We start from the raw sequence: 22641 nt of genomic DNA on the forward strand, positions 1-22641 counted from the left end.
ACTGGAACTCTTTCCAAACTTGTTTAAGACAAGAGGGAAAAAGATGCAGGATGTTGATTGGTATTCTGATGGACAAAACTGGTCTGGTTCTCCCAGCTGATTCATATTCCCAGTGGAAATCCAGTAGCCTTTCTCACATATTGGAAGCTGATGACTCATCATTGAGCATGGAATGTCCAACCCATTCCAAAGGTACTAGGGTTAATGGCTTGGAAGATTTTGATTAATACCTCACAGTAATCTTTTTCCCAATGTAATTTTTCATCACATGTTACAAGAAGCCCCAGTGGTAGGAAGTCTTACTTACTTTCCCCACTGTTATGGGAATAATAAATGTAATGCACCATCCCGCTGAACTTTCAGTACATCTCTGAATTTTTTTTATCAAAGTCTAGCCCATTTACTAATTAAGCTGAACCTGTCTGCTGTCTCTACCTGTATACCACCCATTTTAGCCATCATTTCTTTGGTATAGCCCTGTCAAATTAAGATGCTGCTGTAGTAAAATTCATCTAAGGGCATATTGGACCCCAAGGAAGACCTATCTCATTGGTTTAGAATCTTAATTGAACTTGCCTCTCCATAGAGGCACTTGTTTGTGGCCAACACCTTTGCCAAGAGGATATCTCAATGGCAAGCCTTAATATTCAAGGATATCTACACAGTTTTCCACAAGCTTAGTCCATGAATGTTTAATTTCTCTTCCATGCTTGAGATTCTCTGAGGAGCTGCTGCTAAAACGAATCAGTTCAGCCACCACTGTTTTATTCACAGTCTGGAAACAACAGAGAAACTTGTTCTACACAGTGGTCATTCACACAGGCAGCTCGGATACTCTTAGAAAACTGAAATCTTCAGGCATAGTGACAAGAAGTTCACTGTACTGTTTTTATTTTATACATTTGCTAACCAGGTTAGTCCACTAGACACAATCTTCTCTTTTTAGGGATGACTTCGGAGAACTATCTAAGTGAGTTGCTCAGAGTCGAACTGTTGAGGTATTGAAATGGAAGGAGTCAAATCCTGTACTCTTGATTACAAGAAGCAGCTCTTTATATAGTTCAGAGCCTTAAGCCTTTTCCCTAACTTGCCAGACTGTACTTTTCACTTTTGCAGTCCTTAGTTCTTGCAGTATCCTGCCCACAGGATAATTGTCCAGCCTTACTTCCAAAGCTCAGTCTTCCTGTGACTCCCTCTCCTGGCAGATAAGGATGTTGATTGTTTAAAAGTGGCATTGTTTTGTTGCCATCTTCACATCTTTCTTGGCATGCTGTTTGGTGCCAGAGAGTGCTGTCAGTACTTTTTTTTTAAACAAGAAGCATCTTTATTAAATTATCACGTATGACATAAGCAGTCATACATTTATATAAATGAAAACAAACCATTTTGACATAATTTTAGTTGCAAACATTATACATCTCTTATCTATCCATTCATTGTCAGTCAAACATTACATAGCTCATTCAGAGCCTGCCTTCTTTTAAACCTTGTTTGTCTTCTGTATGTATTGTTTCCACAATTCCCATTTTTTTCTGTGTAATTTGCTCCTACCCTTTTCTGAAGATCCCAATTCCAGTGTTTTTTTATCTCTGTTACAATATTCACAGTTGGTTTAGAATTAATTTCCATTTTCTAGTAAATGATTTTTTGGTAGCCACCATAATTAGACTCAGCAAGGCCTTACTATGTCTAGGCAGTTTTGATTCTGTATCATAGTTCAAAAAAAAAATTTCCTTAGTTACACCAGTTTGCTTACCCAGTATCTCTGACAAAGTAGTCTGCAGGGAATCTTTAAAGCCTGCCAGCACACCCAGAAAGTTGTTCCCAATTACCTCTTTTTTCCCTTATCACACCTCGAACATTTGTTCTCTGCCTGAGGAAAATTTCTCTGGAGTCTACTTGGGGTATAAAAATACCTGTGTGAACACTTCCAAGCAAAGATCCTAAATCTTTTTGGGAGATGTACATATTTTCCCCCATTGTTTCTTTGCAATATTCATGCAATATTTTGTATGCTCTACTGATTATTCCTTTTTCAACAGCAGCTTCTGTTCTAGATTTTACTAAAAATTCTACCAGTGCTGGTCTTTCGCTTAGGATCCCCCTATTTCTTTCTTGTTGCCTATACTTTGATATCAATCCTTGATGAAGAAGGCAATATCTGTCTAGCTTGCAGTCCAGATAAATTATTTGCCTCTTAGCATTCTCTTACGTTTCTCTAATTATTTGCTCGCAGTACCTTGGTTCTTTTGCCAGTTTTCTCCAATAAATTCAGGCCCCTCTTGCCTATTGTCTGTATCCCTAATCCCAGTCATCCCTATTGACAATCTCTTTTCTCCATTCCTTTATTGGTTTAGTTCTTAAAATACTTTCTGCTACTTTATGAATATAATACTCTGTATGGTTATTGTTCTCTTTAAGGATCTGCATCCAAATTCTCAGTCCCTACTTGTTTCTTGAGCCCCCCCCCCATTCCATCCCTTTCCACTTTGAATTACAAGTTTCTGCTAGTGCTGTGTGTAGGAGCCTTAACTGTGTAGCTTAAGTACCCCTTGAAATCGGATAATCCCAAACACCTTTTTCTATTGGAAGCATCAGTGTATCCCACTTGACTCTTGCCGTCTTCCCCTCCCAGATAAAATCCTTCAGCTGTTTATTAATTGATATCCACAACTTCTTTGGTTGATAAAAATATGCCTGACCTGTGTATAAAACTGCAGGGATGAAAAACATTTTAACTCCTTGTATCTTTCTAGCTATATCTGTAAACAGAGCTTCCAATTTCTCTGTCCCCACGTATCCTGAGCTGCCACACCAGAATCCTTTTCAGTCTATACTCGTAAGTATTTAATGTTATCATGTCACCATAAATATGGATTTTGCTGAACCAGTCTGTGTGTGGGTACATAATTTACAGCTATTGCCTTTGTTTTAGCTTCATTAATTTTCATGTCTCAAAAAAATTTGAGACTGCCTTAAAATGTTTTACAACACTGTAATGTCCTTTTCTGGTTTTATCAAGTATTAAAATAATATCTGCAAATATAGCCAGCTTTTCTTGACTACCATACCAATTATATCTTTGATTTTCTGAGTCCCTTATTTTCTTTGCCAATGGTTCTACATGTAATGCAAATAACAAAGGGGAAAGAGGACACCCCTGCCTGGTTCCTCTGCTCAAACAGAAATTATCAGAGAGGAACCCACCCACTTGAATTTTTGCCTCCGATCCCTCATATATTCTTCTAATTGATCTTGCATTTTTTTTTATCAGGGAATGCAAATGCTTCCATTCCCCTGCTGATAAACTCCCATCTTACTCTGTCAAGTGCTTTCTGTACATGAAGACCCAGTCTTTTCTTGCATTCTGTTTCCCTGTAGATTATCAGTGTTCTGTTAATGTGAAATATCTGCCTCCCCTCCACAAAACCACATTGATCCATGTCTATCAATTTTGGCATTTTGCCATTCTTTTAGCCATTATAGACTTAAACACTTTATAGTCATGGTTTAAAATGAAATGGGCCTATATGAATCTGGGTCTGATGGGTCTTTAGGTATTAGTCACCACCGCTTTCTTCCATGATGTTGGTACTTCTCTTAAAATATTGTTAAACAAAACCTTCCAGATCTTTATCAGTTTTTCCCCTCCTAGCTACAAAACTTCCATAGGAATACCATCTACTTCCAGGGACTTTCCTGTGGATTGGTTATACATCACCATTTTTGTCTCATCTCCTCCTATCCTGGTAGTAATTCAGCCTCATTTACCTCTAACCTTGGCATATTTAATTATTCCATAAACATTTCCATTTGTACCTTTTCTTGATTTCCAGATTTCTGATTTTTACAGACTTTCATTAAATTTCCGAAATATTGCTAGTATCCCAACAGGATCTCTTGTTATCTTTCTTGTTAGAAGCTCCATAAGCTTGGCAGCAAACCTTTCTACTTTCTGTTGCCTGAGTTGTTGTGATAAAACTTTTTGTGCTATGGGTTATCATCAAAAAACACTTGGTTATCAGCAGTCTGTCTTAACTCATGCATATTACAGAGGTAATCCCTTATTTTCTGTTTAGCATTCTGCAATTGGTCCTTCTCTTGTTCTGTGAAATTTCCCCCATTCTGCAATACTTTAACATTTGTCAGTCCCTCTAAATAGTTCTTGTTACTTCTTAACCATATCTCTTTATTTCCACCCTGTTTTTAAACTCCACTTTAATTTTATTCTACTCCCTAGCTACAGTGGATATAAAAAGTGTACACACCCGTGTTAAAATGCCAGGTTTTTGTGATATTAAAAATGAGACCACAATAAATCATTTCAGAACTTTTCCCGCCTGTAATGTGATCTATAACCAGTATAATTCAATTGAAAAACAAATCTGTTAGGGGAAAAATATAAAAAGTACAATAAGCTGGTTGCATAAGTGTGCACACCCTTAAACTAAAACTTTGTTGAAGCACCTTTTGATTTAATTACAACATTCAGTCTTTTGTACACACCTGCCATCAATTAAAGAGACTCTGATTAACTCCAAATAAAGTTCAGCTGTCCTAGTAGGATTTTCCTGACATTTACTCAGTTGCCTGCTACAGCAAAAGCCATGGTTCCCAGAGAGCTTCCAAAGCATCAAAAGGATCTCATTGTTGAAAGGTATCAGACAGGAGAAGGGTACAAAAAAATGTCCATAGCATTGGATATACCAAACACAGTGAAGACAGTCATCAAAAAGTGAAGAAAATATGGGACAACAGTGACGTTGCAAAGAACTGGACGTCCCTCCAAATCTGATGAAAAGACAAGATGAAAAATGGTCAGGGAGGCTGCCAAGAGACCTACAGCAACACTGAAGGATCTGCAGGAATTTCTGTCAAGTACTGGTTGTGTACTACATGTGGTAACAATCTCTTGTATTCTCAATATGTCTGGGCTTTGGGCTAGGGTTGCAAGACGGAAGCCTTTTCTTACACAGAAAAATATCCAGGCCCAGCTAAAATTTGCAAAACAATACGTCAAGTCTTCCAAAAGCATGTAAGAAAATGTGTTATGTTCTGATGAGACCAAGGTTGAACTTTTTGGCCACAATTCCAAAAGGTACGTTTGGCGCAGAAACAACACTTCGGATCACCAAAAAAACACCATCCCTACAGTGAAGCATGGCGGTGGCAGAGTATCATGCTTTGGGGTTTCTTTTCTTCAGCTGGAACTGGGACGTTAGTCAAGGTGGAAGGAATTATGAACAGTTCCAAATACCAGTCACTTCTGGCCCAAAACCTTCAGGCATCTGCTAGAAAGGTGAAGATGAAGAGGAATTTCACCTCAACACGACAATGACCCCAAGCATACATCCAAATCAATAAAAGAATGGCTTCACCAGAAAAAAATTAAAATTTTGAAATGGCCCAGCCAGAGCCCAGACCTAAATCCAATAGAAAATCTGTGGGGTGACCTGAAGAGGGCTGTGCACAAGAGATGCCCTCACAATCTGACAGATTTGGAGTGCTTTTGCAAGGAAGAGTGGGCAAATATTGCCAAGTCAAGATGTGGCATGCTGATGGATGACTCCTACCCAATAAGACTGAATGCTGTAATTACACCAAAAGGTGCTTCAACAAAGTATTAGTTTAAGGGTGTTTGCACACTTATGCAACCAGCTTATTGTACATTTTTTTATTTTTTTATATTTTTCCCCTAACAGATGTTTGTATTTCAATTGAATTGTACAGGTTATAGGTCACATTAAAGGTATGAAAGGTTTGGAAATTGTTTATTGTGGTCTCATTTTTTTAGATCACAAAGACTTGCCATTTTAACAGGGGTGTGTACACTTTTTATATCCACTGTATATCTTCAGAAGAAATTTTGAGCTTTAATAACTCCCATATAATTTCCACTGCCCATTCCTTAAATTCATCTTTTCAATAGGTGGGAAATCCCCAGTATCTAATTTTTATTTCATTACCCTGCATTTTTATTTTAGATATTACTGGCACGTGATCTGAAGTAGTTATTGGATGCGTATCAAAACTTTTGATTAAATGCAGTGTTCCTGTGAAATGTAAGCTCTGTCTAACATGGCCCATTTTCTATCTTTGGGAGCAATAGGTAAGTTCACTCTGAACTAGAGATATTGAATTCACGTCTTCCATGCCAAATATTTTCATAAATTTCTTCAAAAATCTACCTTTCTTTGTTGTATTTTCACTTCTGGGCCCAGACGCATCATCTCTGCTGCAAGTCAAATTCCATCACCCATCTGTAAGTAATATTCTCTGCTGAAAGCTGTTTATTTCTCCCAGAAGTTTTTTTAAGCTCCATTATAGCAGTTTTAGGTGGAATGTAAATACATGTCAGTGTAATCCTTGCCAGTAGTCCCTTAGTACTGCAAAACTACCATTATTTTTTTTTTATCCTTCTCCTTCACTAGTGGAGCTCCTCTTGCAATTAATACAAGTACTCTTGTTTTCTTGTGTCTCAGGTATTCCGCTGAGTAACCATCCTTAAACCCTTTCTTTATCAAATTCACATGTTCATTTCTTTCCAAATTTGTCTCCTGTAGCATAGCAATTTGCACTCTACATTTTTAATATAGTTCAGTACTCTCTTCTTTTTGTATACACGTACGAGACTATTAACATTTGAAGGTAATATAGAAGATTATAGGTAGGTACTAGGCTATCGGCCCTGGGGCCTATACAAGCACAGCCAAAAAGGTACCCTAGCTTTTGCCACCCAAGAAAATTATTTTCCTGTGCCACTGTCGAGCAGAGCCACAGAGGTGATCCCCGGGGTGAATTTCCTCTTTCCCATCCAGTCATCAAGATTTTTCTTGAAGAGTGCTAGTGAAGAGCTTTGTTTGATATAGATAGGTTGTTTATTCCAGAGTATGGGAAGTCTCTGGGACAGGAATCTATCCCTCCGGCATGTTCTGTTTATTGTGGTGACAAGGTTTAGGTCCTTAGAGTGTGTAGCTCGGAGGGATTGGGATTTCTTTAAGTGGAGCATGTCCAACAGCTCTGGGTTTGACATAACTTTGTATGTTAGGCAGAGATCACTTCTAAGTAGGCGATATGCGACAGAGTAAAGCTGGAGTTTTTTGAGACTGTCTGCATAGGGCATCTGTTTGAGGCTGGTAATCCTCTTTGTGAGGTATTTCTGTGGCCTTTCCAGTTGTTGTAGATGTCTTGTGAGGTACATACCAAAAGGAGTGTTGTACTCTATAATGGGTCTAATGAGTGATGAGTAGAGGGGAACAATGACCTCTTTTTTTCTGGATGAGAAACCTTTTTTGATAAGGTGTGCCACGTAGAAAGATTTCCTGACTACTGTGGCCATGTGATTATCAAAGGAGAGACTACTTTTCACCTGTGTCCCAAGGTCTCTTATCACACTTTCGGTGTTAAGTATACTACCGCCTATGTTGTAGTTCATGGGTACAGAGTTTTTACCAAAGGGGATGACAATGCACTTTTTGGCATTGAGCTTGAGGCCATGGCTTTGACACCAGGCAGCTGTCTCAGTGAGGCCCTTTTGTAGGATGTCCACATCGTTAGGAGTTTCAATTATGGCTCCTAGTTTGCATTCATCTTTGAACTTCGTTAGCCAAAGACCTTCTGTGTTAGCCTGTACTTCAGAGAAGTAGATACCAAACAGGAGAGGACCCAAGACTGAACCCTGTGGTACTCCACTTATCACTGGTCTGAAGTCGGATTTGGAGTCTGCTACTTTCACAGTGTGGGTTCCGTCAGTGAGCCAGTTGGCAACCCATATTGTGACATAGGGATTTCTACCTAGTTTAGTGAGTTTATCTATAATTCCAGAGTAGGGGATGGTGTTGAAAGCCTTGGTAAGGTCTAGATAGGCTGTGTGAACCACCTTAACCTTGTCTGCGGCTTTGGTGACTGCTTCAAAGAAGTCTATCAGGTTTAGGAGACATCTGCCTTTTACAAACCCGAACTGGGTGGTGTCCAGAGTTTGGACATTACCAATGTCTTTGTTTATAAGTTCAATGATGATACGTTCCATGGCCTTGCAGACCAGGCTCGTCAGGCTAATGGGGCAGTAGTTCCCGGGGTCCGTGGTGGCTCCCCCTTGTGGAGTGGGATGACTGTCGCTGTGCGCCATTCAGCAGGCACAAAGCCTGAGGTAAGGCTATGATTGAACATGGTACTTAGGTGGGGTGCCGGTTCGTTCTGTAGTTCATGTAGAATGCAGCTTGGGATGTTGTCTGGTCCCATGGATGCAATGTTCTTGGCTTTGGAGAGTGTGGTTTTTACCTGTGCAACCGTGATTACAGGAACTTTGCATTTTTCCGGTATAGAGATGGGCTCTTTAGGTGGTGAGAGGAGGGTAAAGTTAGCACTGAACCTATCTGCCAGGATGTTGCCAAGATCAGTTGGGTCTGTATATTTAGTGCCATTGTGTTGTAATTCAGAGCAGATCTGAGTGTTGCCATTGAGATTCTTGACATAGCTGTAGAATGCTTTGTGGTTGTCATTAGAATCAGTGGCAATTTTGTTTTCGTAACTAGCTTTGGAGGATTTTATCAGGGATTGCAGCTTCTTACTGAGGCTGACCAGGGAGCTCCTCCACTCAAGGAATTTTTACTCTCTTTTGCAGCAGTTTCTTCCTTCTGTTGCACAGTTTGTTTATGGCAGGGGACCACCAGATTGGCTTCCTTTTTTTTTTTTTTTTTTTTTTTTGGAGGATAGCGTCTTGGTTCTGTTTGGGATAGCACGATCCATGCACTCATGTAAGTGCTTATAAAGTGCAATTGTGTAGGATTCAGTAGTCGTAACTGTATTGTCCATCTGCATGGGTGTCATGAAGTTCACCACTTCTGTCTTAAGAAGCAAGAAGTTGGCTTTGGAGAAATTTTTTACCATGGTTTCCTTAATGGGGGGTGGGGGCAGGATGTGGATATCTAGGGTAATTAGCTTATGGTCGGATCGGACCAATGATGCGTTGACTTCAGGTGTGGAACACCAGTCACTCAAGTTGGTAATGACTAGATCTAGAATATTGTTGCCCCTGGTGGGGGGGTGTGGATAAGTTGATCCTGGGCATTGGAGTTTATGAATTCCAGAAAACGTTGAGCGAAGGAGTTGGTACATGAGTAGTTTTCCCAGTTAATGGTGGGGTAGTTGAAATCGCCCATTATTAGGGTGTTTGGTTGAACCCTAATATTTTTCAGTACATCAAGAAAAGAGGAGTGGGAATCCTGGAGCATGGTGGGTGATCTGTAGCAAGCTACAATTTGGATTGCAGTTTTGCCCAGAGTTAGTTGCACTTGGATAACCTCGGCTGCATTATGCTGAGCAACTAGCCTGGAGGTGTGGATATCCTTAATGAATATGGACACCCCTCCACCTTTGGTGTTCCGGTCCAGGTTACATGGCTGAAAAGTGTGGTATGAGTTATAGCCTGGTAGTGCAGGGGTGCTCTCTGGCACTTGAACCAGGTCTCAATCACTACACAAATATCGATGTTCTCCATTTTAAGGAGTGCCTCGAGTGAGTGCATTTTGAGATTTAGACTTCTAGCACTGAGTAGCATCACCCTCAGTTTTTGCTTGCCTGTTCCTGTTATGGTGGTGAATTTGTCATTTGAACCTTGCCTAAAAAAGGCACTATAGGGGCGGCAAGAACCATAGCCAGTATCCGGAATCCCAGGGTTGATAGGTGCATGCCGCCATCTCTGGCAAAGCATCGTGGTCTGTCGACCATGTCATCCCAGGCAGACAGATACGGGATCCCTTTAGAATGGCACCAGAAGCTTAGCCAATTGTTGAAGTCGATCATTTTGTCCTTGTACTGTGGCATCATTCTGGGTGATGGCAGAATGCTACTCAGGGCTAGGGTCATACCTGCCTGGGCTACAAGATTGGAGAGCTCTTCCATGTCTCTTTTCATGTAGTCCAGGGAGGTATGTCTCAGGTCGTTCACACCAACATGGACAATGACAGAGTCATATTTGTACTTGTTGTGGGGTGACCTGAGTGCGTGGGTTATGTGGCGGATCCTGGCACCCGACAGGCAGCTGACAGTAACCTTCTCCTTGTTTAGCCTGGTGAGTGGGACATCAGTGTGCCTGACTATAGAGTCACCTATGACTAGTGTGTTGGGTACGTTGTTTTGCCTTATTGGCTGTGGTTGAGTGGCACACTGAGTCTGCGGGCTGTCTCATTTGGGTTGTGTTGGGGGTAGATGTTGCTTGCGTTTCTGCTTTGGAGGTCTCTGTTGCTTGAGCATATTTTTATTGAGAGCCTCCACGAATGTAGGTGTGTGTTTCGTGTTTCTATGTGTGTGTTTTGGTGGTGTATGTGATGAGTGTGGTGTGGTGCAAGTGTTTACCTTCTCCTCTTGACTAGTCCAGTCTTGGGTGAAGAGAGCTTTGCTTCCAATTTGGTTATATGAGTGCATCTCTCAGAGGTTGTAGTGTTGGGTGGTAGGAGGAGAGGGTTGTCTGTGTACATGAGGCAATTGCTGCATTGCCCCAAGTTGCCCAGATTTGCGAATGTTTTTGTGTTTCTATGTGTGGATTTTGTTGGTGTAGATTTAGTGAGACTATGTGATGTGTGGTGTGGTGCAAATGTTTACCTTCTCCTCTTGATTGTCAAGTTCAGTCTTGGTTGGAGAGAGCGTTACCTGAAGTTTGGCTAGATAAGTGCATCTCTCACAGGTTGTATTGTTGGGTGGTAGGAGGAGGGAGTTGTCTGTGTACATGAGGCAATTTCTACATTGACCCAAGATGCCCAGATTCATCAGATAGACAGAAGAGAACACTGGGAGCTGACCCTTGGACATGCCTGAATAAAAAAACTATTTTCCTCTAGATAAGTGAGGAAAGTGAGTACAAGAGCTGTTTTTCTCTAAGCAAGTGAGGAAAGTAAGTATCAAAACTGTTTTCCTCTAGGTAATGAGGAAGGTTGAGTGCTGTAGTAATTTGTAGGTTATTTAGTGCTTACAAGTTCTGAACAAGTGTTGATCACGAATAAGCAAATTCAAGTGCTAAAACTAAGAATCTGTATCTGGACTAAACTAGTTACAGGAAAGGGGGGAAAAGTGCAAATGCGGGCTTTTAAATCAGAAAGTTGAGAGAGATGCAAAAACTGCCCAAACAGCCAATAACTGCAATTTTTGGGCCAGAACCACTTCTTATATGGTAGATAGGTTACCTACTGCTTACCACTCCCACTGACGAGCTAGAAGGCTTCCCTCCAACACAGAAAGCTTGGGGGGGGGGGCTCAGAAGAGACTACACTTGTTACAGGAAAGTTATTTATATATATATATATATATATATATATATATATATATATATATATATATATATATATATATATAGCTACGCGCTCGAGAGACTTGAACCTCAGCACTGAAATAAATAGGACATGCTGGAGGGACAGATTCATAACCCAGAGGCTCCCTTCACTCTGGAATAAAATCCCAGTCCAGGTTAGGCAGAGTCCCTCATTGATTCTCTTCAAGAGGAGTCTTGATGAGTGGATGAGAGATCGTAGGTTTACCCCGGGTATCACTTCTGTGTCACTGTTAGACAGAGAGAGGCACAGTATACTAACCTCGAAAAAGGGCATAGCAAAATTAATTTAAAATGGGTGGTGAAAGCCAAACATACTCTGGCTAGGCTTATAAATGCCCTAGGGCAGATAGCCTAGTATGAACCTATGAACCTATATATATATATATATATATATATATATATATATATATATATATACATACAGAAAAGTAGCTAAAACAGCAGTAAAAACAATTCAAATGCAGTGCAAGCTAGCACACTTGAGTATGTAGCAATGTTAGACCAAACAGTTTAAAAAATGCAATTAAATTAAAAATGACTAAAAACAAGTGCAGGAGGAGTCTATTAGGTAGAATGAGGTAAAGAGATGGGACTGGGGGGAGTGTCCCAGATCACATCTACAGTGGGGGCGGGCAACTGCAAAAGCCTCCAAATTTAAACAACAAGACAGGAATAGGGAGGGTGGGTATGGTCTGAAAAACTATACAGTGAAGCAAAAATAACAGTGCACAACTCTGAAGTCAGCCAGCAAGAATATAAAGAGTCACGCAACAATTACCAGTACACAACTCTGAAGTGGCAGAAAAATATACTCCGCTCTGTATATCTCCAGATAGTTTGAAGAGCACTCTGTCAGGACACAGGAAGGCTCCAGCAATGATATGCAGGCTTGTTATGTTAAACAAGTCATTATCCCCACCTTTTATGTATAACAACTTTTTTTAAGTATCTTGGTCCAGTTTTTGTGTTACATGAATACACTAATGTTTGGCAGGTTGATATTTTATACATTTTTTTCTTGTCATATCAATTTGAGCCTATGCCACATCGTATAGGTTCATAGGTAGGTACTAGGCTATCAGCCCTGGGGCCTATACAAGCCCAGCCAAAATGGTACCCTGGCTTTTGCCACCCAAGAAAATTATTTTCCTGTGCACAGTCGAGCAGAGCCACAGAGGTGATCCCATTTTTGTTTAATTGAAAGTCCACAAACAACAAAAAAATTCACCACAATGCATACCTAAAACTTAGTAACTTAACACACAAAGCTATGTACATCTTCAAATGTTGAAGTTTTACCCTCCTAATGGGATGAATTTTTCAAACTGACAGCCATACTTAGACTTAGGTTAACCTAAAAGGAATGTTATCCATGCTAAGCTAAAGATGCCTAGTATAGCCTGTGCTTCTATAAAGTGCTGTCTGGTTTCGTTTTATCTTTATTGCTGTCCCAGATTGGGAAAATACTTGCATGCTTTCAGAAAATATGATCTGCTAGCCATTGAAAGAAAGTAGTGTTCTGTTCTTATTGCTTTTTATCAGATTGCCTCCATGGAGACATGAGAACCATATACAGAGTTGCTTCTACAGGCATTTATTTGCTAAAAGAAAGCTTTATTGTACTCAATGTTCTTTTTTTATTTAGTTGCTTTCTCTTAAAACGTGTTGCTAGATCAAGCCAAGAGCCTTAATCCAGGCATTCCCCTTTGTAAAAATGAGAAAAAAACATCAATTTACTATGCAGCATGCTAGTTTGACCAGACGTTGTTTCTTCTTTTTTTTTTTTTTTTTAACGTTGCATTGCCTTCATTTCTTAAGTGTACAAGGAGAAAGAGAAAAGAAGGGAAAAAAACAGGGGCGTCTTTTTACTTTAGTATCCCCATTACACTTAAAAATAACTTGTTCTAATCCATGCTAACACCCCCACCCTTACCTCCCCCCACCTAGACTGTTAACCCAACTGTACTACCGCCATTACTAACCACAGTCAGAAATAGCTAGTTGTCTTTACATACTTTAACATCTTGTCTGACAAATTTGTTACTAATATTATAAACGACAAGAAACTATCTTAACTTGCAACATTTACTTTATATACTGTTGATGGCCAGTATCTTATATTAAAGCCAACAATCTGTAATGTTTACTATTGCTGCAACTTTGTATCTCTATTTATCATGTACATGATGTGGAGCTTTTCTCCCTGGGCATCTGCTGAAAAAGGACCTGCGTCCAGTTGGAATTTCCCGGTAGACAAATGTAAATAAATAAACTTGAGAAAGCTTTACTTTATATCATGCACTACTGTTTTGAAAAAAAAATTTTACTTGCAGTTAACGCTCTCCTTCCTCTTCTGCTCTCCTACGTGTTCTTTCAAGCATTAATGACATGAAGTAGGGCATATGCTTTAGAGTCCCCTACAAGTTTAACAAAGTAAAAAATTCAGTATTTCCAGGTTATCTTGTTCTGTCATGTTTCACAAATGATGCTTTGTAATTCCCACATTTATTTGTTAATTTCTATGTTGCTGGTTTTATTCCTGTTTATCTCCATCTTCCAAATCCAGTCTCTGCTTCATTTCCAACATACTCTGTGTTCTTCTTATCAACTCTTGTGCTTTTTTTCTGTGTCTCAAGCATTTTCTATTGAAACATTGGAAAAGGTTTCACTGGCACAATCTTTCTGTGGTCTTTATTGCCAAAAGAACAAGTAGCAGAATCTCCCGTTTCACAGCTCACGTTTTGTTGGACAAACTTTTGTATTTCCTCCTTAGCATGTTGTACATACAAAATGATTTTGCTCCTCCAGGAAAGAATATTCTGAAAATAGCTGGGTACAGCAGCTTGATTCTTATGCCTGCTTCAGTATTCTCTGATTAGTGGAATAAAGAAAGTCACTCCTTTTCTGCCTAGTGTATAGTGAATAATCATTTTCCACAAACTCTGTCTCCCACTTTTAGTACTTTATCCTTCTGCCACAGTTTTTCAGAATCAACTCCTTCTGCTGGTAGGATTGCATCATTACTATTAAAGGTCTTGGTTGCTTTCTCATGGCCAGGTTTGGAGCATACACAGAATGTGCCCTTTCAGTTAACAATTCCTGCTGTGTAATACCAGTCCAGTTGCTTATTTGTGCTTCCATAAAATTAAGTCTGTTCCTTCCAGCTTCTCTGATAGAGCAGAAAATCTCACGTTTTCCATATGTGCTGTGTCCTCTAATTCTGTTATTTTTTTAAACATCTCCTGTTGAGTACTCTCATATTCAGCCAGCCTTTTCTTCATTTAGACTCCTGATTTTTATAGTTTTATCACCTCACCTGAATATCTGTTTAAAGCTTCTTTCATTTTTTCCAGGATTTTAATTTGAGTTCATGTACTCTCAGTGTTTCATTTATTTTAATTAGCTATGAGTACATTTGACTTTTTCCCTGTAGGTTACTAGAAGTTGACACTTGCACTGCTTTTTGCTGAACACATGTATAATTCTTCCCAGTCAGTGTTTTTCTTCACGTTTTGTGATTAATTTTCTTTCAGGTTCTCTAAATTTCTTTTTTGCTGGCATGTAGGCAGTGCACTTACAAGCCAGTCACTGAAATTTACTGAAAAATATGAGTTTACTGGCTTTTGCTTCTGAGTTTCTGTTTTCACACCGTGAAAGATGAAATTAAGATGTTACTCAATTTGCAGCCTTCTTGTACTGTCAGTATTGTGAGTTCATTGATCAGCCTGCTTTCAGAAGCCAATAAGTTCACCACTGGAGATTTTTTTTTGTAGTTTAATGGTTAAATAAATTATCTGTGATAGTGGCTTAAGATTCTGGGTGTTCTGTACAAGTTTTAAAAAAAATAGTAATGTGTATGGAGAGCAAATTCACTCTTAAGACTTCCACTCCCTTTATTTGTTTTACCATGGACCACAGCACTGCATGGATGTGTCCGCAGTCTGGTGGCTTCATCCTAAGAACAGTCAGGAAGAGAGTACAATGTCTGTGGGAGTTTGCAGCAAAAGAAATAGCACATTACTGGTTCTGAGTTGCTGTGGAGTGAGCTAATGCCTCATGGAACCTTCTGCCTAAGAAAAAAACCTTGGACAAAAGGCATGGGCGGATGCATTGAAAGAGTACGATGCCCTGATGAACAACTCTGGTGGTCCGAGGACCAGTGACTCCAGATGTTGAGCATTTGTGGCCCCTGGACTTGTTAGCCATGGTCACTGGCACAACCACTCTGCAGACCACCAAAAATATCTTCCCAAACCAAAGACTCCAGTGTGCCCTCTGATACCAAGATGAGGTGGCAATGGAGGTGCACATCCAGACTACATAAGGGTAAGACAGTGTATGTCAAGCATTTATTTGCAAGGAGGTTTCCATGTACTACACTGAAGTCTTGCTCACCCACCCATGACCAGAGGCCTCTAAGGCAGCATTATCTGAAACTGGGAAGTACAGAGCACTGAAGACCAAACTGGTGCCTGCCAGTTTGCCTTTGCCTGAGTCGAGCAGTGCTTCGGTCCATTCCATTTCCAAGGCCTCTTCTCAGCAACTTTTCCAGCTGGCTCAGGATTTCGTGTCTTTCTTGAAGTCCGTGCAGCAAGCTCTGTAAATCCCCCAAGGTGTCTGAAGTTGCTCCTGAAAACTGAAGGATGGAACCTGCCGTGGTTTCTTCTGATTCCCTTGACTTGAAAGCCTGATCAGGTCCCCACTGCTGCACCATATGAGTCTGACACCAAGTAAACCCTGTCCTCTGCATCTCCACTGGAGGATTACTCCTTCAAGGACACCCATCATAAGATGGAAGGTTTCCAGCAGTGAACAAAGGAGTACTTGAGAGACCCAGTTCAGAAATATGGAGTTTTCTTTACAGGTCTGCTTGTTCTATCAGTTTTGGACATTCTGGAGCATATGTATGCCAGCACATTTGTGGAGCCAGGTTCCATCCTCCTTTGCTCCTGGGAAACCTGGTCACTTTTGCAGAGTTGAGAATTCCCATAAATTCATTTACAAGAATCTTCTCGCTGATCCAGCTTTGGTGCCTCTTGATTCCAGTAAGGGATCATGTCTGGCTTCATTCAGGAACCCTATTTACAGTGACAAGGGGAGCATAGGATACTGTGTAGATTTGGTGGGAGGGAGGGGGTATGCCTGTGCTGCCTTGGTCTGAATCTGCTGCCTTGTCCTTCAGACCCTTGAACAGCTAGACATGTATGATTACTTTTCAGCAATCCCTGCAGGAGAAGATGAGAGCTAAAGCAGATGGAATTTCTGATAAGGGTCTGAAACAGGAAAAGCAGAAGTTATGGGACTTCCCTGTTCAGGCACTCAAAAAATGTGGGTACATCATGAGGGGCAGCAGCCATAGGGTCTTTCATTAGGAGACATTTGATTAGGAGACATACCTTGTTGAGGACTCTGCTCTTAAGAAACCATGTAAAGCCAGAACTCCTCTTGGATAAAGACCTTTTCTGTTGGACCCCCTGCTGAAAGTGTTGGAGACTGGAGGAGAAATGCAAAACTATGCAGTCTGTCAAGCAGCTTTTTTCAAGCACAGGCACCAAAATTCATCCAGAATTACTCAGCTAAATCTTAGCTGTTGTATCCTAAGCAAAAAAAAGGAAAAAAAAAGTCGGGAAAAATGGCAGGTAAAGCCTGAGGAGGAGCTTAGGAAGCATCAGGACCATGACTTCTGGAGGAAATAACCATGACATAGCTGGGCTACTCCCATCCTCCGCACCCCTAAGCTCATCCCACTCCAACACAACCCCATTCCCCTCCTTCACTTCCATCCTTCCTCAGGAAAAGAGCATTGGTGGGCACTTGGCCTTCTTTGTTCAAAACTGGAAAAGCATTGTCTAGCTTCAGTGGGTCTTGAGCAATTCTGTACCTTGTCTACAGGTTACATTTTCAAGAAACTCCACTGTGCAGAGGAAACCCCCTGTTCCAAAAAAAAAAAAAAAAAAGCAGCTCAGTTTCCTACCTTCTGTGCTGAGAGAGATACTGGAGAAAGGGGCCATAGAAAGAGTATCCTCAGGATGGGAAGTCATGGGCTTTTACTGCAGACTGTTTGTTACTGGTACCGAAAAAGGAAGGCATATGGAGACCGATCCTGGAGTTTCTCCATCTAAACAAGTTTGCAAAGTTCAAAATATTAACTCTCTAAAGCCTTCTCCCAGAGAGTATCCTCTCAGTAATGTTTTCTGTAGACTTAAAAGGCTCTTGCTTCCATATTCTCATTGCCAAGGACCACAGGTAAAACAAACAAGATGTTGAAGGATGGAATTATGAGACATTTATGCGATTTAAAAACTGGTAATCATAGAAATGCTCTAGCTAGACATGCGATGGAAAATATGGGACATACTTTTTTTTTTAAAGCACTGCAGTGTATCAGAATGAATACTAGAGGGGCAATTTGATTAATTTGATGATTAGCTTTAAGACCAGCATTGAAAGGGATGTAACTGAGGTCTTAGTTACCATGGTTTTATATTGCTCTGATTGGCTGGATCCTATTTAAATGTATTGTTCTTGCTTGTTTTACATCTGAAGCAGCATTTCAGTAACGCAAAAGCACTTATCAGTGTTATTGTTTCATTAATGTGTTAGATTTTTTACTTCCATGGTAGCCGTTTTGTGCTCATTTTATAGTTTTGAAATGGTAGTCACTCAACACAGCTGAATATTGTAATAGAATGTATAAACATTTTTCCTAAACACACTGCGGCAAAATGGCAGAGGTATGGATTCTGTAAATGTTAGCTATTTAGAGAGCCACATGCTAGCAAAGCAGCAGCAGTGGTGTGTGCAAACCTTCATATAGAAGTTATCTCTGTTTTTTTAATACAAATCATTATGAGCACGTGCAAATTCTTCACTTTATACCTATTTGAGAGGCTGATGAGATTGTTTTCCCATTTTCTGTCTCTGTGTGTGGTTTCTGTAGCTAAAAAGCTGTGGCCCGTTGCATACCTGAAACAGATATGCAGCATGGTTTGTTACAGATGTGGAATAAGCGTGACTTCCCTTTGTGCTTGAAAGCAAGGTAGCCCATTGGTCCTCTTCCTCATTTTACAGCTAAGCAAGCAACTGATTTAGAAATGTTGTAGCCTTTCATATATAGTAATGCACTAGATAGAGAAGTATAGCTCATGCAAGTTATGCAGATCTTTTAACTTTGTCATCCTGCTGTACTGGTTTTAAGTTTTTTTTGTTTTGTATGGAGAAATACCATGATCCTACAAGGCAGTTTTACTATTGGGCAAGACCCTGCTTCTAACTGAATTAGTGGAAAAAGGGGGAGTGGAGCATTGTAAAAATGGCAAACAGGAGATGGGGAGGTTAAAGTAAATAAAGAAAACGGTAGTCTGCTGTGCTAAGCTTGCTGCATGTACTACAGCTTAATAGCAAGAAAGACAAAAGCAGAATAAGAATAACATCTAAAAGTTTTAATTTCTCAGTGGCTCTCCCTTTTCTGTAGTGCAGTGTCTAGCTTATGTGCCTTGCTTTTAACTTGCTTCTTGGATTGGAAGTGGCACACATTATTAAGGTACTAATATACTTTTTTTTTTCTTTTTAGCTGACCTATGATTATCAGTTTGACTTTGAAGATGATCAGCACAAGATTCCTTGTCATTGTGGAGCTTGGAACTGCAGAAAGTGGATGAATTAGTGGGGAAGCTGTGTTCCTGTCTCCTGACTACAGCATGCCAGCTACTTGGAACCTACCAAGTCCCAGAAGGGGAATGCTGGGCCTGCGACTATACTGGAAGCCATGCAGAAGGGCGGTGTTTTGGATTTCTCCAGTAAAAAATGAGAAGCTTAAAGATAAAGTTGGAATAAAAGACAACATTCTTAGCAAAATCTGAGTGTTTTTACTGTAAATATTCAGTATTTAAAATCGCTGAATTAAGAGATGAAGTAGAATTTCGTCTTCCCAGAAGAACCAAAACACAACCACTACTGATGAAATGAGAGAGACACATTGCAATCGTGGAACCAGCAGCTGTGGGACATTTCCAGTTAGAATCCCTGATGGACCATGTGTGCTTGTGCACAAGGCTTTGCTCATGACTGCCAGAGCCACCCTTTTGCCCTTCCTTCTTCAGAGCTGCCCTCCTATTAGGTGGAATGAACCATTCTGAAACACTGGGTGAGAAGTAGATTTGTGTATTCCTCCTGGATTCAGAAGCATCATGTGTGAGTGCATCAAAGTGCATTAAGCTGCTGTTGAACTTGCAGAACAAGAAGACAGTAGTCTTTGGATACTGAAGGGCCTGGTATTTGTAACAAACTCTGAGAAAGTATGACGGACCTGTATAGGTGATCATTTGGGATGGGTATTTTTCATAACCCAAATCACCTTATTTAATTTGACTTTTGGGAGTGAAGTTCTAACTGCTTGTATAATAGAATCTACTCAGAGACTTCCAGCACGACAATCCCAAGTTTAGTAGTATGATAAAGAATAGTGTTTGAAAAACATTGGAAATGTAACATTGAAAAAATATTGTAACTGAAAACACAGAAGGTACTTTGTACCTACCCTACCTCATGTAGTATCACCTTAACATGGTTAGCAAGTTGCATTGGTTAAAATGTAAGTGGGAGTTTTATAGGGACTGACTCATTGGTTGTGATGTTACCTGCTTCTCAGGTAATTGACATACGAGTTAGAGGGCCATGGGGTTACGATTGTGTTAACCCCTCTGCCTCACTAGTGTCCCTGTTGGCTCTGTACAGATAGTGAGTCAGTGTAGAGAGATTCTTGCTAATCTGCCTCTTTTTTATTAATTTAATTCTGCAGTGGAGTGATGTTAATTTGGGGTGGTAGGTGAAAATAGTGGTTGTGCACTGTGCGCGTCATGCACATGTCATGTGTCCCCAGTTTTTAAACAGATGGGGTCAGCATGTTTTGAGCATCTTATTTTGCTGAAGACTGTTATCATTGTCTGGCTTATAAACCAGCATGAAGCACAGCCCTTTTGAACTTGTACTCCATTTTGTAATAATTCCAGTGGTTGTTGTACAGAAGTCTGATCTGTACAGTCTGCCTTTTGTGGTTCGCAACATGCCAGTTACCAAAAGAACCATAAGCAGAGTCAAATCTCTCAAGTGCAGCCTGCACAACCTGTAGATGCCTCTTGCCTAACAACCCAATGTCATAAAAGCCAGTTGCATCAGCACACCCTTGTATTGTTTTAAATACATCTTCATGAACACTGTACTGATGGCAATTACAGAAAGAAGACTTTGTGTAGAAGACTCCATGAAGCCTGCTGTACATTTAGAATGACTGCGTGTGTGTGTTGTGTGCGTGTGTGGATGTGTACATAAGTGGTAGAAATGTAAACTTTGTAAATTTTTGAAACGCAACGCACAAACTGCTTTCCTCCTGATACTGTGGAAAGGTTCATGGAGAAAGGAACCAGACTCTTAGCCCTGTGCTCTGTTGAACCTGTACCCTTTCGTATTGTTTGAGAATTAAGCAAAGTTCTGATAACTGAAAGGGCCGAAGGCATTTCCGGTAGTTAAATACAGGAGAGGGGAATGTGCTGTAGCATTTTGCTGAAGCTGCTTCCGCAACTTTTAAAAGCTGCAAGTGTAAAATTTGTAAATAATGCTAAAACTAAAAATGTTGTGTAGAGACCCTTTTTATCAAGAAACCACTGGACACTTCTGATTTTCAAAAGAACTTTAAAAATAACTAGATATTGTGTATATAACCCTTTGTCTTTCATTTTTGCTGAAAGCTGTAAAGATTACTGTGAAAGCAAAGGGGTTGGGGGAACGGAGATGCTGGGAATGTCCAAATTTGATCTCACAAGTAGCAGACTTTTGAGATTATAGTAGATGTAAAATATGAAATAAATGTAGATTTTAGGGATAAACTTATACAGTTTTACATTTTTATATAAATGAAACTATAATCCAGCCCCTGGTCTTCAAATTATTTTGATTTTTACTTCATCCTGTGCCTGTATAATTGCGTCAGATCCCAGTGTATTATAGCATCAATTACACACTTTTCCTCCTCCATCACCTCTGCCCCCTGCAAATCTGCTATGTTTTATCTTCAAATTTCAGTAACAGTCTAATTTTTTAATATACATTAAAGTGTGGACTACAGAGAAGTAAAAAAAAGTTTTATTTTGTGTTTGTGTGTATTCTGTACAGCAACGTTGTCCTTCGTAAAGATGAATAAAATTATCCCTTTTTTAAATACTCGTGGCATGTTTTGTATTGGATGTAATTTGGAATGTATATAATTTATGTTGAAAAGGAGGCAGGAGCAGCTGTCTTAATTCTTCCTGTTTTTAAAGAAAAATAAAATTAATTTTAAATATTATTGAAGCTTATTTCTTTAGCTTACACACAGCTTGGTTTCACGGTCTGTGAAGCTTTCTGAAACTAAGTAATTTTAATAAAAGGAGTTTGTAATGTTTTTTATTGTATTTGACATTTTGATTTCTCATGCAGTATGATAATGAAATGTTTTCTTAATTCACATTAGTGGAGTACAGCTAGGTTGGTGGATTAATTCTTAAGTTGCTAAAACACTGTGGAAGTTGAAAATACCCTTTATTGTAAGTTATCAAAGTCGCATATCTGCCTGGCTCTGGTGTAGAGAAAGATGGGCTACCTAAGTTTGGATGTCCTGAATCACAGGGAAAATTAGTAGTAGTCTGGTTCACTCTGTGACTGCCGACTGTCAGAAGCTGCATGATGCAACAGAAGCAGAGGATGGCAGAAAGGCAGGTGCTGTGGTCAGCCAAGCAGTGTAACCAGAGATGATATGCGAGTATGCCCTATAGGTTCAGTATTGCATGCCCTGGATCAGCAGATGCCCCACCAATTGCCAAACTAGACGGAAGTTTAGGGCACAAAATGTCCACCAGGAAGATGACTCTCTGGCAGCCATTTCTCACTCCCGCTATGGCTCCACTGCTGATGATTTAGGTAATGAAACACGGTATTTGTTGGTGTTTGGTTGGTAGGGCCAGGACAAAAGAAGCCATTTGAAAAACAGCTAGATCTCTTTCTCAGCGCACGTTTAACTTGTTCTGTGACATTTGTATTAGGTGCTTTTAAGAAAATGTGTAAATGTTTTGTGTTGAAGACTGAGTTCAGGCTGAGGGCATTGACTGACATTCATTTAGGTTTTTCTTATCTTTTAAGGCATTTTAGACTGAAACTTTTCTCTCTCTCTGCCTCCCTCCCTTCCACTAGTCTGCTTTTTCATTAAAATTTTTCACCATTGACCTTCAGAAACTTTGACAAAATAGCCACTCTATAAAGCGGTTGACTGAGACCTACACTTT

The 22641-nt window shown here is 40.0% G+C and overlaps 1 protein-coding gene across 1 annotated transcript in view; it reads left to right on the forward strand.

The window, feature by feature from the left end:
* Positions 1–21668, forward strand: part of KMT2D (lysine methyltransferase 2D) — a 3358270-nt gene extending 3336602 nt beyond the window's left edge. The window contains exon 53 of the mRNA XM_044082193.1: positions 18900–21668. Coding sequence (XP_043938128.1) covers positions 18900–18992 — 93 coding nt within the window. The 3' untranslated portion in view covers positions 18993–21668. The remainder of the gene's footprint in view (positions 1–18899) is intronic.
* Positions 21669–22641: the final 973 nt, after the last annotated feature.

This window comes from Protopterus annectens, chromosome 9.part0 (assembly GCF_019279795.1).
Source record: "Protopterus annectens isolate FY-2018-M chromosome 9.part0, PAN1.0, whole genome shotgun sequence".
NCBI classification, from domain to species: Eukaryota; Metazoa; Chordata; order Ceratodontiformes; family Protopteridae; genus Protopterus; species Protopterus annectens.